Source organism: Salmo salar, chromosome 10 (assembly GCF_965601325.2).
Source record: "Salmo salar chromosome 10, fSalSal1, whole genome shotgun sequence".
Classification (NCBI taxonomy): domain Eukaryota; kingdom Metazoa; phylum Chordata; class Actinopteri; order Salmoniformes; family Salmonidae; genus Salmo; species Salmo salar.
In genome coordinates, this window is record NC_138300.1 from 27,109,574 (window position 1) to 27,123,524 (window position 13,951).

General features: G+C 45.4%; 1 protein-coding gene across 3 annotated transcripts in view; it reads left to right on the forward strand.

The window, feature by feature from the left end:
• Window positions 1-13,951, forward strand: part of LOC106613886 (formin-binding protein 1-like) — a 44,018-nt gene that overhangs the window by 13,615 nt on the left and 16,452 nt on the right. For 2 of the 3 annotated variants that reach the window (XM_014216605.3, XM_082956852.1), the window contains exons 2-3: window positions 10,665-10,780; window positions 13,696-13,746. In XM_014216605.3, coding sequence (XP_014072080.1) covers window positions 10,665-10,780; window positions 13,696-13,746 — 167 coding nt within the window. Of the gene's footprint in view, window positions 1-9,155; window positions 9,177-10,664; window positions 10,781-13,695; window positions 13,747-13,951 lie in introns of those variants that run through there. The other variant, XM_082956853.1, reaches the window with a different exon arrangement.

A 13,951-nucleotide genomic window follows, 5' to 3' on the forward strand; every position in this document is an offset into this window, starting at 1 on the left:
TGCCTGCTTGTCTGCCTGCCTGCTTGTCTGCCTGCTTGTCTGTCTGCCTGCCTGCTTGTCTGCCTGCTTGTCTGTCTGCCTGCCTGCTGGTGTTCACGTATGTGCGTTGAATGTAGATGTACACACTCCTTCCTGTCCTATGGGCTTGTGTGTAGTGTGCTGTTGTAGTGGATTCTTCAGGGAGCCTGGCTGCAGTGCTGGGTCCACCCTGTCGGGTGTCATTCCCTGGCCCAGGAGCAGCGATGAGCTCACCAGCTCAGGCCCAGATGGTGTCAGGCAGGCCAGGGTCAGCCCTGTACTTAGACTGCTGCGCTACAGCCAACAGCCAAACAAGGCAAGAGAGAATCACATAAACAGGAAAATTAGATGTCTGCTTAAAATCTGAACATTTGCTCTCTTTCTGAAAATAGTAATTGTAGCCTAGATTTTCCCTATTTGTCTGACTTAAGGCAGGCAATGTATAACTGAGTTCTTACTCTTATCATTCAATTTCATTGGCAATTTCTTTAAGGCAGATACTTTTCACAACATGTATTCAACCTTTTGAAGCACTCCCTATGATTGTGGCTTGCAATAAACAAATCACTGAGCTAAATGTTATACACAGACATTGTTTGTATGAAAGTAAAGATTTATTGTCTTTATTTATTGTCAAATTTTTTTTTTTTACAGAATCCACAAATGGAGCTCGAGAGTAAAACCCCTCCCCCTTTCCCACAGAAATATATGCTAGCTGATGACTTTGGCAGCTGTTTCAAATCGTTCTTCCTCTCTCCATATATAGAGTAATATCCGGCTGAGTCTCTCCAGGGCTCTGTGTCATGTTAAAGGAATTAGTATTAGTGTCTAAGAAGTAACTATTGTGGTGTGTAGCCAGGTCACTTAAATTATTGGCCAAATAAAGTTAATGGCACATCTGTCTGGCACATTAGCGCTTGACCAGAGTGCTACTGGATGAATACCACTCTCACATGCTGAAGGGCCGGTGCTCTGATGAGAAAACAGGGGCCTAGTTTATGTCCCCCCGGCCCCCCTCATGAGGGTAAGTTGGTAATTCACCACAGTATGTCTTTTGTTTCTGGGCTGGGGTATGAAAATATATGAACTAGCCATGGCACTACTAGTATGACAAGAAGCTGTTGTTCTTGCCCCACATGAAGCTCGTGGTGGTAGTAGGACTCATAAGGGCTGTGGCTTGGTTCACATTTCACTGACCCCCAAGGTCTCACTAAAGACATTGGCCACTTCCTCTCCATCAATGTTGTCTTTCTGCATGCTAAACATTTAGCCTCTGTGGCATGGAGTGCAGCACAATGTTCCTGACTTGTCAGATTGTGTATATTCCACTAAAGTCGTTGCAGAAACACAGGGTCATGCACAAAGTAGCCATTGTGTTTCTATCAGACTTAACTCATCAGTTTGTCCCAAATGACCCATGAATTAACTCACATTTAGCCAAGTCTATTCAGTGCTAATCAAAATCCAGGCAATTATGAAATAACATACAACTCTAATGCTTCTGAATTGTATACATACAGTAGGCGTATTCTCTGGAAAGCAGACGATGGGCCTTATCTGTTCTCTGGGCGCCGATGTCGATTTTAAGGCAGCCCCGCACACCTCTCTGATTCAAATGTGGAAGACACCTTTCAGTTGAATGCATTCAGTTGTACAACTGACTAGGTATCCCCCTTTCCCTTCTCTTGTCTCACGATTCGCTACATCTCAAACTACTTGAACTGCTTAATAGGCCCAGTTCTCAGGCAGTTGAATGCAAACCCTGATGCTCCTGAAGACTCCTGAGAGGCAGTAAATCAGAGTCCACCAGACCTGGACAGGCCAGACTTCTCTAATGTCTGCCACATCAATTCCACTACGCTACAGCCCCAGGAGTGGCCATGAGAGATCATCATGGCACAGACACACACTCAGAGCGGACAGGCAGCGGTGTAGACCGACGCCTCCTCAGAGACTGGAGTAGAGGGGGGTAAAGTACCGTCTCTCACTCTCCATGTGATCGATGTGACTGCCTGACTGCCATCCGGCTGGAACTCGTGATCCTTTCTGTCATAAAGGAGACAGGGAGTCTTCCCTCCCAGGATGAGTACATGGGGCTGCTGCCTGCAGCACCAGTGGGAAACGCCTGGTCAGGCCAGCCAGGACCATAGAGTCATTGTGTAGCGTTAGTCCCTGGGCCCTACAGCCTCTTCCTGTCCCAAGTCCTCCTACGCATGATCACATTCTCATTAATCTCCAGGGTCTAGTTTGATCAACAGCCCAATGACTCGCCATCCAAATAACAGAGTCCTCTCCTGCTCTCTAGCACCTTCCGGATGGTCCATGTATCACAAAGGCAGACTCATCCAAGCTACAAGGCCCACAGGGAACTGCTTCTAAAACGCTTTAGAAAATGAATTGCCATGGTGGAAGCCAGGGAGCCAACAGTGCAGGACATTAAGACAATGCAGTATGACATACAGTAAGGGAAACAAGTATTTGATCCCCTGCTGATTTTGTACGTTTGCCCACTGACAAAGAAATGTCTGTCTATACTTTTAATGGTAGGTTTATTTGAACAGTGAGAGACAGAATAACAACAAAAGAATCCAGAAAAATGCATATCAGAAATGTTATAAATTGATTTGTATTTTAATGAAGGAAATAAGTATTTGACCCCCTCTCGATCAGAAAGATTTCTGGCTCCCAGGTGTCTTTTAACGAGCTAAGATTAGGAGCACACTCTTAAAGGGAGTGCTCCTAATCTCAGCTTGTTACCTGTATAAAAGACACCTGTCCACAGAAGCAATCAATCAATTAGATTCCAAACTCTCCACCATGGCCAAGAACAAAGAGCTCTCCAAGGATGTCAGGGACAAGATTGTAGACCTACACAAGGCTGGAATGGGCTACAAGACCATCGCCAAGCAGCTTGGTGAGAAGGTGACAACATTTGGTGCGATTATTCGCAAATGGAAGAAACACAAAAGAACTGTCAATCTCCTTCGGCCTGGGGCTCCATGCAAGATCTCACCTCGTGGAGTTGCAATGATCATGAGAACGGTGAGGAATCAGCCCAGAACTACACGGGAGGATCTTGTCAATGATCTCAAGGCAGCTGGGACCATAGTCGCCAGGAAAACAATAGGTAACACACTACGCCGTGAAGGACTGAAATCCTGCAGCGCCCGCAAGGTCCCCCTGCTCAAGAAAGCACATATACGTGTCCGTCTGAAGTTTTCCAATGAACATCTGAATGATTCAGACGACAACTGGTGGAAGTGTTGTGGTCAGATGAGACCAAAATGGAGATCTTTGGCATCAACTCAACTTGCCGTGTTTGGAGGAGGAGGAATGCTGCCTATGACCCCAAGAACACCATCCCCACCGTCAAACATGGAGGTGGAAACATTATGCTTTGGGGGTGTTTTTCTGCTAAGTGGACAGGACAACTTCACCGCATCAAAGGGACGATGGACAGGACCATGTACCGTCAAATCTTGGGTGAGAACCTCCTTCCCTCAGCCAGGGCATTGAACATGGGTCGTGGATGGGTATTCCAGCATGACAATGACCCAAAACACACGGCCAAGGCAACAAAGGAGTGGCTCAAGAAGAAGCACATTAAGGTCCTGGAGTGGCCTAGCCAGTCTCCAGACCTTAAATCTGTGCAGGGAGCTGAAGGTTCGAGTTGCCAAATGTCAGCCTCAACCTTAATGACTTGGAGAACATCTGCAAAGAGGAGTGGGACAAAATCCCCCCTGAGATGTGTGCAAACCTGGTGGCCAACTACAAGAAATGCAAATCATTTTATAACATTTTTGACATGTGTTTTTATGGATTTTTTTGTTGTTATTCTGTCTCTCACTGTTCAAATAAACCTACCATTAAACTTAGACTGATCATTTCTTTGTCAGTGGGCAAACATACAAAATCAGCAGGGGATCAAATACTTTTTTCCCCTCACTGTAGACATGACGTCTCTATTCTAAGGTGACGGGACAGTCCCTGATTTCCATGGACCGTTTCCGACCGGCCCTCAAAGAAATAAGCAACAGAAGTTAAATTTAAGGCTGCTTATTTTAGTTATTAAAAGTTGTTTCGAATTTGATTTGCATGTAAAAATGTTTTCACCCTGTATTAAACTTGTTTAAGCTGTAGACCTTTTTGAGTGTCTGATCAGTGATGGATTGTAACCACCGTATGAAAAACCATACCCATTACAATATCCTAAACTTGCATGGTTCAAAAATTACTAGATGGGAAATCCATGTATGCATTATAATTAATACAAGTATTTGAAAGGACAATATCGGGGGGGGGGGTGGTAGTTTAAATATAGTTCCATGCCCCCCACACTACCAAAAAATACCCTGATTTTCATTTCCAAAATCTATAACCATTTGAAAGTGTGAGCTTTAATTGACACCGTTTCCCTCCCTCACCCCCTACTGTGTACAGCCCATGTGATCCAGTCAGTTCCCTTCTCTGCATGGGAATGGGATTACCAGCTCCATGGTGCTGCAGCCTCTGCCTGTCTGTCTTCACTCTACACGGTCAGCCTCCAGGACTACTGTGACTATTCCTGCCTGTCTGTCCACAGAACAACCAGGGATTGGCTAACCAGAGTCATAAATGTTGCAGGCTGCCAGGCAACTTAATACAAGGCGTGTTTAGTCACCCCCATGCCACTCCCTTTCTCTCTTCTCTATTTTTTCAGCACATCAAAAGGTCTTGCTGGTAGAGATTGGATTAGGACAGGGGTTTGGGTCTGTCTGAGTTGTAGAGCAGGGCTGGTGATCAAAGGGGAACACTAGTCCCTGTGCCCCTGGGTGCTTCATTAGAACAGCAGGTCTGAGTTATTTTAGAGGATGTGGTTAACTAGCTTCGTAGCTAGCCAGCTCTTATAGTGTATCATGTATTGTTTTACCCTACCCCTCTCACAGGGACATTTTGAACAGTTTTTCTGCTGGAAAAGGATGGGGGACTCAGTGGCAGAACCAGAGTATTTTAATGCCAATGCAGGTTAAAGCTCTTTTTCCTAAATAACACAAGCTGGTTTGAGTATCTTAGCCAGAGTCCCATTGTAAATGTATGGACACATTTTATCAGGGTTCTACTGGAAGAAATGAGTTGTTACATTATTCTGCATAACCCCCCCCCCCCCCCCCCCCCCCCAAAAGCTGCCTTGATGTGTCTTGTATTCACCATGCATTATTCATGAAATAAAGACGGGGGGCTGCATACTTTCAGGTCCTCCCTCTTTTCAACCCAGATCTCCTCTTATCTAGGTGTTGTTACAGCCAATGTTTACTCTCACACACACTCTACACATGCGCACACACAGTCACATCACACCTCACCCACACACAGTGCAGGCAGGGCCTGGAGGCCCTCCAGAGTGATGCCAGTGTTTTCGACACTGTGACATTTCCCACCCTGCCCCACTCCGAGCCCCGCTCTCTCAGGAACTGTCTGCCTTCTTTTGACACTGACCCCGAATGCCGGGGTGTAATGAGGGTATTGTCCCTGCAGCTATGTGTATGCAAATGAAACCCCTCCATTTATGGTATGCACATAGCATTTCTAGTGCTAGGAGTGTCACACCATGTAGGCTAGGGGCTAATAGCTACTCCCATAATACAGCTCCTAGAGAGACCTTGGGAGTCCCTGATGTTATTGTTCCAGTAATGACATCACATCCTGACATTATTCTTCGAAAGGATGTTTTCCTCTGGCCCAGCGAGATGCCTTTCCAGATATCGTTGTGTTCCTCTGTGGTTGAGGCTTCTGGTTTGGGGTGCCCACGTATATGATCCTTCAGAGAAAGTTAGACTATTGTTTCTTATGGTCAGTAAAGTCGTTGCTGGAGTGTTCTTATGGGGCTACTGAATTTCATCAAATCATAATGTTTTCTGAGAATCTTTAAATATGAGAGGAAATTAAATGTAAGACAGGCTATGCACAAGAGAAATTAAACTAGACTCTGTTTCCCTTTCACTGCCCCTGTGCTAACTGGGCTCAATGTCTCCCACTCTGGGGACACAAGGGATCTTCTCTAGAGAGAAAAATACTTTTGTATGTAAATGGGAAGATCGTTTCCAAGTCACACAAATTATATTGAAACCCAACCTTGGGACCTACACAAAAACAACTGACTCTGCTTGAGGTATACAGTGAGTGAAAGGGAGACTGGGTAGGCTAAAAGGCATAGCCGTGGTGTCAAACTGCCCTGTGTGTCTGACATCATCCACAGACAGTGGAAAGAGAAACCTTGGAGAATGAAATGGAGAAACACTCAAAAGAGAAACCTGATCTGCTGAACTGGCCTCTTGGGAATCTCTACCCAAATCTCTAGCCATAAAGAAGTTTTCCCCCTCTTCCAAAATACATAGGCTATTCCCCTGTCAGTCAGTCCAGCTGCTGAGAGTGAGAGACTTGGCTTGAAGTCACTTCCAGGCACATCCAACGGTCTGTTGGGCTCTACTCTGGCCTCCATACTACTGTTCCTCCTCAGGCTTTTCCATAGAGAGATCCCAGTTATGACAGACTGCTGTGTGAAGGTCTGGTTACTGAAAGGTGAGCTCTGAGCCCTTATAACTGGCCAGTATTGCGCTGCACTGTGAATCTTTGTGCTGTATTGTACTGTGTGCTACTGTATGCTGTGCCGTCTGTCATGGCTGTGGCGAGCCAGAGAGGAGGAGCAGGCCGAGGCTGGGATGAGGAGCTCATGGAGTTACTTATTCATGAGTATTGAGCGATGGAGGAAAGCTGACGTAAGGCAGACGGGACAGAGAGACACCGATACAGACTGGAACATCTGCTCCTGCATCGCACATGTCCACAAGGAAACATGCTGGGGCATGGGGGTGTTGTACACATCCTCGGCAGTGGAATGAAAGAAACTGATGCCCACCCTTGATGCTCCAAATCCTATCATCCATATCCCAGAGATTGGATGTCTAGGCCTACTTTGGGTTGTAGACTGTAGGAGGCGGTTGTTGCTGTGTAAACATAACACAGATCTTTTGTTGTACCCTCATCGTCACGCAGAGCTTTGCATGGTTATAGAGCCACTCACCTCTGATTAGAGCCCTACTAGTGCCTCAATATCTCTGTTCTGCACAATTCCTCATGTCAAGCACCATCTGTCAGCTATGCAGTTGGTAGTTGAGTTAATCAGTAATAGTATTCTGCACTTCGATGGCAACCGTAACCTGTATCATCACAACACTCAAAAGTGAGGAACAACAATATATAGCAGTTCATGGCCAAGAGAACGCTATCACTTTGAGATTAAACAGCGAGCGCATAATGAAATCGCAGGCTGTCCTCTGAGGATAGGAGGCTCCACTCCCAGGCCCACTGATGAGCTGAAACGGCCTTGTGTTATTGAAAACACCCATTAGGCCTCCTCATGCAGCTCCGCAAGGAGACCCATGTGAGAATGAGCCAGTGTTAGTACAAACATCAAAGTCGTGGTCATGGCTAGTCTCGGAAGGGAAACGGCACCAAGGACTGAAGTTAAATTCACGGGGAGTCGTACTTGGAGTTTGCAATGTGAAACAGACCCTGCTATAACAACATCTTTTCATTTTATGGACCCAATTCTTCCTTTTTCACCACAAGCCCCCCTCCTCCCTGGGTCTGATTCAGTGCTATTGCAAGGTTGTTACCCGTCATCATCATAGTAGTCACTGTGGGTTGCTGCGCTCAGTCCATTGAGGTGTTGTGGTTTTCCTCCCCTTCACACTGTAAATACCTTGCCTCTCATGTTGCTGTCTTGGCACAAACCATGTGATGTCTGTCTGATTACATTTTTTTTATTTTTAGACGGGTGGGTGTTTTATGAGTTCTTCAGTATTTATTTACATTTGGAGGGATGGGTTCATAATAATTCAAAAGAAAGATCTAAACCATCCGTTTGGGTTAGGATGGAATCAGAGGGCGAGGACCAGTTGGTTTTCGTGCTGACGGTGATGGAAGAAAGGACACCCCGCCTGACCCGGCTTTATTCCTAGTCACTGCCGTTTACATGTCAACAATCATTACCTCAGCTGAAGGAGTGCTCCGTTGGTTTACTGTGTGGGAAGACCAAAGACGGACCGTAAAGCAGAAGTGAGAAGCATTGGTTTTTATCTTTATTGGAGGCATAAGGGCTCTCCCTCTCTCTTCTCTCCTTTCTCTCTGTTCTCCACCCCCGCTAGACTTTCATGAGTGTGGGACCCTGACATGTGCTGAACATTGACGCTGGAGTGGCCTGCAATGGTAATGGAAATGCAGAAGCTGCTGAGTCATTCCACAAGGAAGCCATTTTATTGGAGGAGAAATTATTTCCATGCAGACGGCTGAGTCCACTAAGCTATGAGACAGACAGAGCTTTAATCAGACTAGCAGCAAGGGCTCAGGCAGACCTGGTCACAGTCGAGGCTCCTCTCTCTATCACTCGCTCTCTCTGTGTCTTGGTGTAAAACCGTTGTGTATATGTGCTCTCTTGCGTTGCGTATCTCATTTGGCATGCTTTGCCTAATCGCAGGGATGTACTTCTGTAAGGTTGTCGATTCAGTATCCGTTGTTGATCTTATTTTAGTATTAGCCCATGATCTGTGCGCACATTTTCTGAGAATGGGTTTCATGTATGGTATAACAGACCTGTGGAATTGACTAGCTCGCTCTCTTTCTCTCTCCTCCCTCCCTCCCTGTATGCGTATGCTCTGAGTCTGTGTGAAGCGCCAGTGAGGAGTCCATGAGGACGGCCTGGGTATTGTTCTCTCGCAGAGGAGTGTGTTGGCTGGAGTCCACCAGTCAGTCCCTCTGGGTCTGTCTACGTCCTAAGCCAAGCCTAAACACTGCCTCGCTCCCAGGCAGGGCACAAGCCATGGGAGAGAAGAGAGACTTCTCCTCTCGCTCTACTTTTCACCTTCTCTCTCCCTTTCTCCCTCTCCTCCAGTACAGCTCAGACAGGGGGAGAGGAGCAGACAGGGTGGAACTGGAATCCATCCCTCTTTCTCTCTCCATCATCCCCCCTCTCTCTTTCCCTCTGTATCCCAGAACACAGCATGAGAGAGTGACTGACCTCATCCGGCTCAGGGCTGGACTGTGTGTAGTTCTGTGGTGGTGATGATCCTGACAGTTTCTCTATCTATTTTGAGCCTGCAGACAGTCTCTGAAGTAGGAAGGTAAGTGTGACCTCTGAGCAACTCCCCCTTAGGTGAAATCAGCTGAGTCTGACTGACTTTGGTGTAGCCCAGCTCCACTGTTCCCTCCTAGACTTAGCTGGACTGTAGAATCTGTTTCTCTTCACCTTAGTTGGGCTTAATCTGACGCTTGGCCTTTTGGCCTGAACGTCAGGGCTGAAGTAGGGGAAATGTATGCTAGTCTCTCTGGCTGGTGGTGCCAGCTGTGCCAGACTGTCGTAGAGCCAAGCTGGCTTCAGAGGGAGAGAGTCCAGTGGCACAGAATGGTCTAATCATCACTGTCCTGTCTCTGTCGGTCAGCAGCAGCTCAGACATCAACGCGGAGAGGAGAGGGACTAACCCAACACAGTAGGGGAGAAGACCAGTGGGGTGAATGAAATTGAGTCCGTATCAGTCAGAATAGGGAACAGGAATGTCGAGGGTCATAAATGAGATCACACCATTTTTAATCCATCCTCTAAGCCTCCTCTATAGGCTCAGACTGGCTACTGATATCATGTAGGTTAGATGTTGACTTGTTCCAAGTAGGCCTTCAATTAATGGGGATCTCCTCCGCTATGTGTGGCTGTGCAGAATGGGCACAGTGCCTACTGCATAGGCTAACAGTGAAAAGAGGAAGAGGGTAACATGAGGACAGGCAGCTGAAAGTATGTGCTGTCAGCTGTATTGACTCTTGTGTGTTTTAAACATTTCCCTCTCAGCCCAGCACTGTTAAAAGGGATCTCTTGGAAAGATACAACATTGACCTTCTCTGGATATTTAAATCAGGCTATCATCCATCCAAAATATACAGTAAGGCCTGTTCTGCCTTTACGCCATAGACAAGTAGGGCAGGAATTGCCAGGGACCTGACGATACGATGTTATCACAATACTTTGGTACCTATTTATTTATTTATATATATATATATATATATATATATATATATATATATATATATATTCGATGTTCCAAAGCTTCTAAGCTATGAAGGAAAAATACTGGTGTTTTGTTGCATGTACAGCCATTTGTTGCATGTACAGCACACAAATAATATTGCGACATTGTCATAACGATACGATATATCGTCCAAAATAATATCCCGATATGTAATATCACCCCCCATATCTAGAGACGAGGTGTAGCTGGTTCTGCTATGAAACACCTTAACTACAATTCTCATTGGTAGAAGTATGGGACTGTCTGCACTGTGTCTGCACTGTGTCTGCACTGTGTCTGCACTGCTTTCCTTTCAGTTGATGAAATACAGCCTGGCACTCAGCAATAAAGTAGTGACTCAACATATGTCTGTTATTCCATGTAATATGACTGGTTCTCATTCATGGATCATTTCATTCAGTCCGTCATGTGCATGTCACTAAGAGCTCACACGGTCGGTCAGTCTCCCTCCAACCCTAACCACCCTCTCCCTCTTCTCCCTCTTCTCTCCACCTCTCTCTCTCTCTCTCTCTCTCTCTCTCTCTCTCTCAGGACCAGTTTGAAAACCTTGACAAGCATACTCAATGGGGGATCGACTTCCTAGAGAGGTATTCAAAGTTTGTCAAGGAAAGGCTGGAGATCGAACAGACATATGCAAAACAGTTGAGGTAAAACCCTACTCAAACTCCCTGGCCCACTGGTTTTAATCTGTCAATTCCATGGAACTGTTTTGAGGTGTTTTGCGTACACTGAATAATGAATTGACGAGTACGCCTATTCTGTGTTATACATGCATATTAGACATTAGTAGTTCTGTATATTAACCTTCATCATGTTATATCAAAGATAATGAAACATCATTAGGATTCATTATGAAATGATGTGATTGGATCTGTTTTAATGAATATCAGAGAACATCAGTACGACCACTCTGTCTGAACAATAGGGGCAACTCACCCAATCAGACATGGTTGTGCTGCCATGAATTGATTTTGGTAGGCCACAAATCAATATAACAGGATTAGCCACAGAACAAATGGATTTCTAGGAGGTGGCTCCTGGACAGTCTCTAGACAGTAGAGGAGTAGGTCTACAGATCTATATGCAATTGGATTACTCAACTCTGTATCCTGCCTGACATCCATGTGTTATCTTTTGGAGCAAATCTACAAATGAGCAAAACCCCTAACAAGGACTTCTAAAACGACGACGATTCGACCAGTTCTTGGATCAGAGTGAGACCACTGTTTTAACAAAATTTAAGCTGGGAATAGGCAGATGTGGGCTCTGGTCAGTAAACCATAGGTGACCACTCACTGAACCTGCCCACACACACACGGCTCATGATGTCACCATGGCATGCTGGGGTTAAACTTCATGCCTCCGTTTCCTGCTTAATCGTCCCCTCTGAGCTACTACCACGACTGAGAGAGTATGACTCTGTCTCCTTCCTTCTCACGTGGTCACTTTTATTAGGCTGGTTTGTTTTCCCAAAGAAAAGCCATTTAGAAAAAAGGTGTCAATGCTAACACATTTAGTTTAATGTATTTTGTACTTGTGAGTAACTGGTACCACATCCCATATCAGATGCCATAAGCGCTAACATTCTATCCCACATAAAAGGCATCCTGCCGTGAGTATCTCTGTTAGTAAGGTTTAGAAACAACATATCAGCAGTGTGCTGTCCCAATGTGCTGTCCCAATGTGCTGTCACTGCACAAGGGAATTGAATACTATTCCTAGTATTTCCCAGCATCCGTGCTACACCATCTGGCTGTGTGTTGGTGTGTTCCTCCTCGTCCCCCTGAAGCTATGTCATCACTGCTGCCTGGCCTGTGGGACGGTAATGTAGAGGGGCTCCAGCTGTGGCCTCTTTAACCCCCCCACCCCCCCCACATCGCTCAGTAAGACAAGCACCAGGACCCCCAGACCAGCAGAAACTAGATCCCTGTTGCGGCGAATTTTTTTTGAAGAAGGAAATCCCCTAGGGTGCTGTTTTAAGAGGTTTGGTTCAGGTTATTTTGACTTGAAATCATATTGTTTTGGAAGATGTTCGACGGAAGATGTTTTTCGTGTGTGTGAATGACGACTAACCTATTAAACTGGGGATGTTTAGTCACGGCTCCTAACGAGAGGTTTGCTCACGAAGCACATGTAACCCAGTGAATAATTTAACCAGCTATGAATTATGGGCTGAGAACGAGGAGCTCCTGATTTCTCCCTTATGCATTCTTTAAACATGTGCATTACACGCTGATAGGCTACACACGGTGGGTGGAACGACTCTTTTCTACTTGTTATCTCCATTTCTGTTGTGGAATTTCTCTGTTCAGGTACAGTGCCTAGTGAAAGTCTACACAGCTCTTGCACAGTCTTCACATTTTGCTGCCTTTTAAAATGAAATACAAAATGTGAATTATTTATATTTTTTGGTAAATGTTGTTCATCTTATTAAAAATAATTCACAGCTGTAATGGCTGCCAAAGGTGCTCCCACCAAGTTTTAACTCTGGGGTGTGAAGACAGATACACAATGAAGACATTTTTATTTTTTTATTTTGTATTAATTTGCAACATTTTCTATAACTTTTCTTCCACTTTGAAAATGGGGAGTAGATTGTGTAGATCGGTAGGAAAAATAATCTAATTTATTCCTTTTTGGATTTAATTTTGAAGGTCCAATGCAGATGTTTTTATCTCAATATCAAATCATTTCTGGGGAACAATTAAGTACCTCTCTGTGATTAATTTGAATTAAAATGATCAAAAACAAACAGCACTTTTTCAAGCAAGACTGTCTGGGAGTGTTCTGAGTGGGGAGGGGAAAACAGAAAATTAGCTTTTATTGGCAGAGAGATTTGGATCTCTTTCTTATTGATTTGTTAATTTACTGCATGGTGATGTCACCATGGAAGGCCAAAACTCCATCCACCAAAACAGGCTGACATTTCAGGTGGTCTTCTCAAACTGCTCTTACACTAAAAGGGCAGTATCAGAAACGTCACAGTATTATTCCAACCTCAGTGTGGAAATATATGTAAAACATAGGAAAATCATGTTTTTGACTTGCAAAATGTGCAAGGGGTGTGTAGACTTTTACTAGCGACTGTGTTGTTGTGTGTAATTCATGGAAAGGCACCAGACCAGGCTGATGTTTTCTCAGTCTGTGTGTAGGGAGCTACTCCCCTGGTCCCCTGCTCCCCAGGACAGGGGAAACAGAGTGCTGGGTTCAGTGGAGACGGGGGAGGGGGACAGACGGGTCTGAAAACCTCTCTGGATTCCTCCTCCATTCATCCCTGACGAGCGATTGGAGCCAGAGCGTTGCATGTACTGCATGCCTGAAGAGCACCACAGCATAACACTACTACAGGAGCATCTCTCCAGAGGGACTACTTTATCAAAGACAACCATTTCTTTGTGTTGCTCCTCCTGTGTGTGCAGGAATATCACACTGTGCCAGTTTAGCTGTGTGTGTCTGACCTACTTTATCTAGTTTCTCTGTCTCAGTGGAGAATCTGACTGACGGAAATGAACTGAGCTATCTAATCTCTGTCTCTGAACGTCTGTCTCCTCTCACCTCACAGGAACCTGGTGAAGAAGTACTGTCCCAAACGCTCCAAAGACGATGAACCTAGGTGAGTAGAGTAGACCCAGTTTCATGAAATAGTTAACCTGTGAGTGGTATCAGCTTTACACCACACACACAGGGCCTTCCCACTAGCCCTGTCACCAACAAACACGGGCTGCTATGGCAACCCAGCACTTTTAAACGTTTAATTGCTTCCATAGAATCGAGTTAGGGAGTCCTACAGCTGTGTAGGATATCTGGCTCTGACGTAC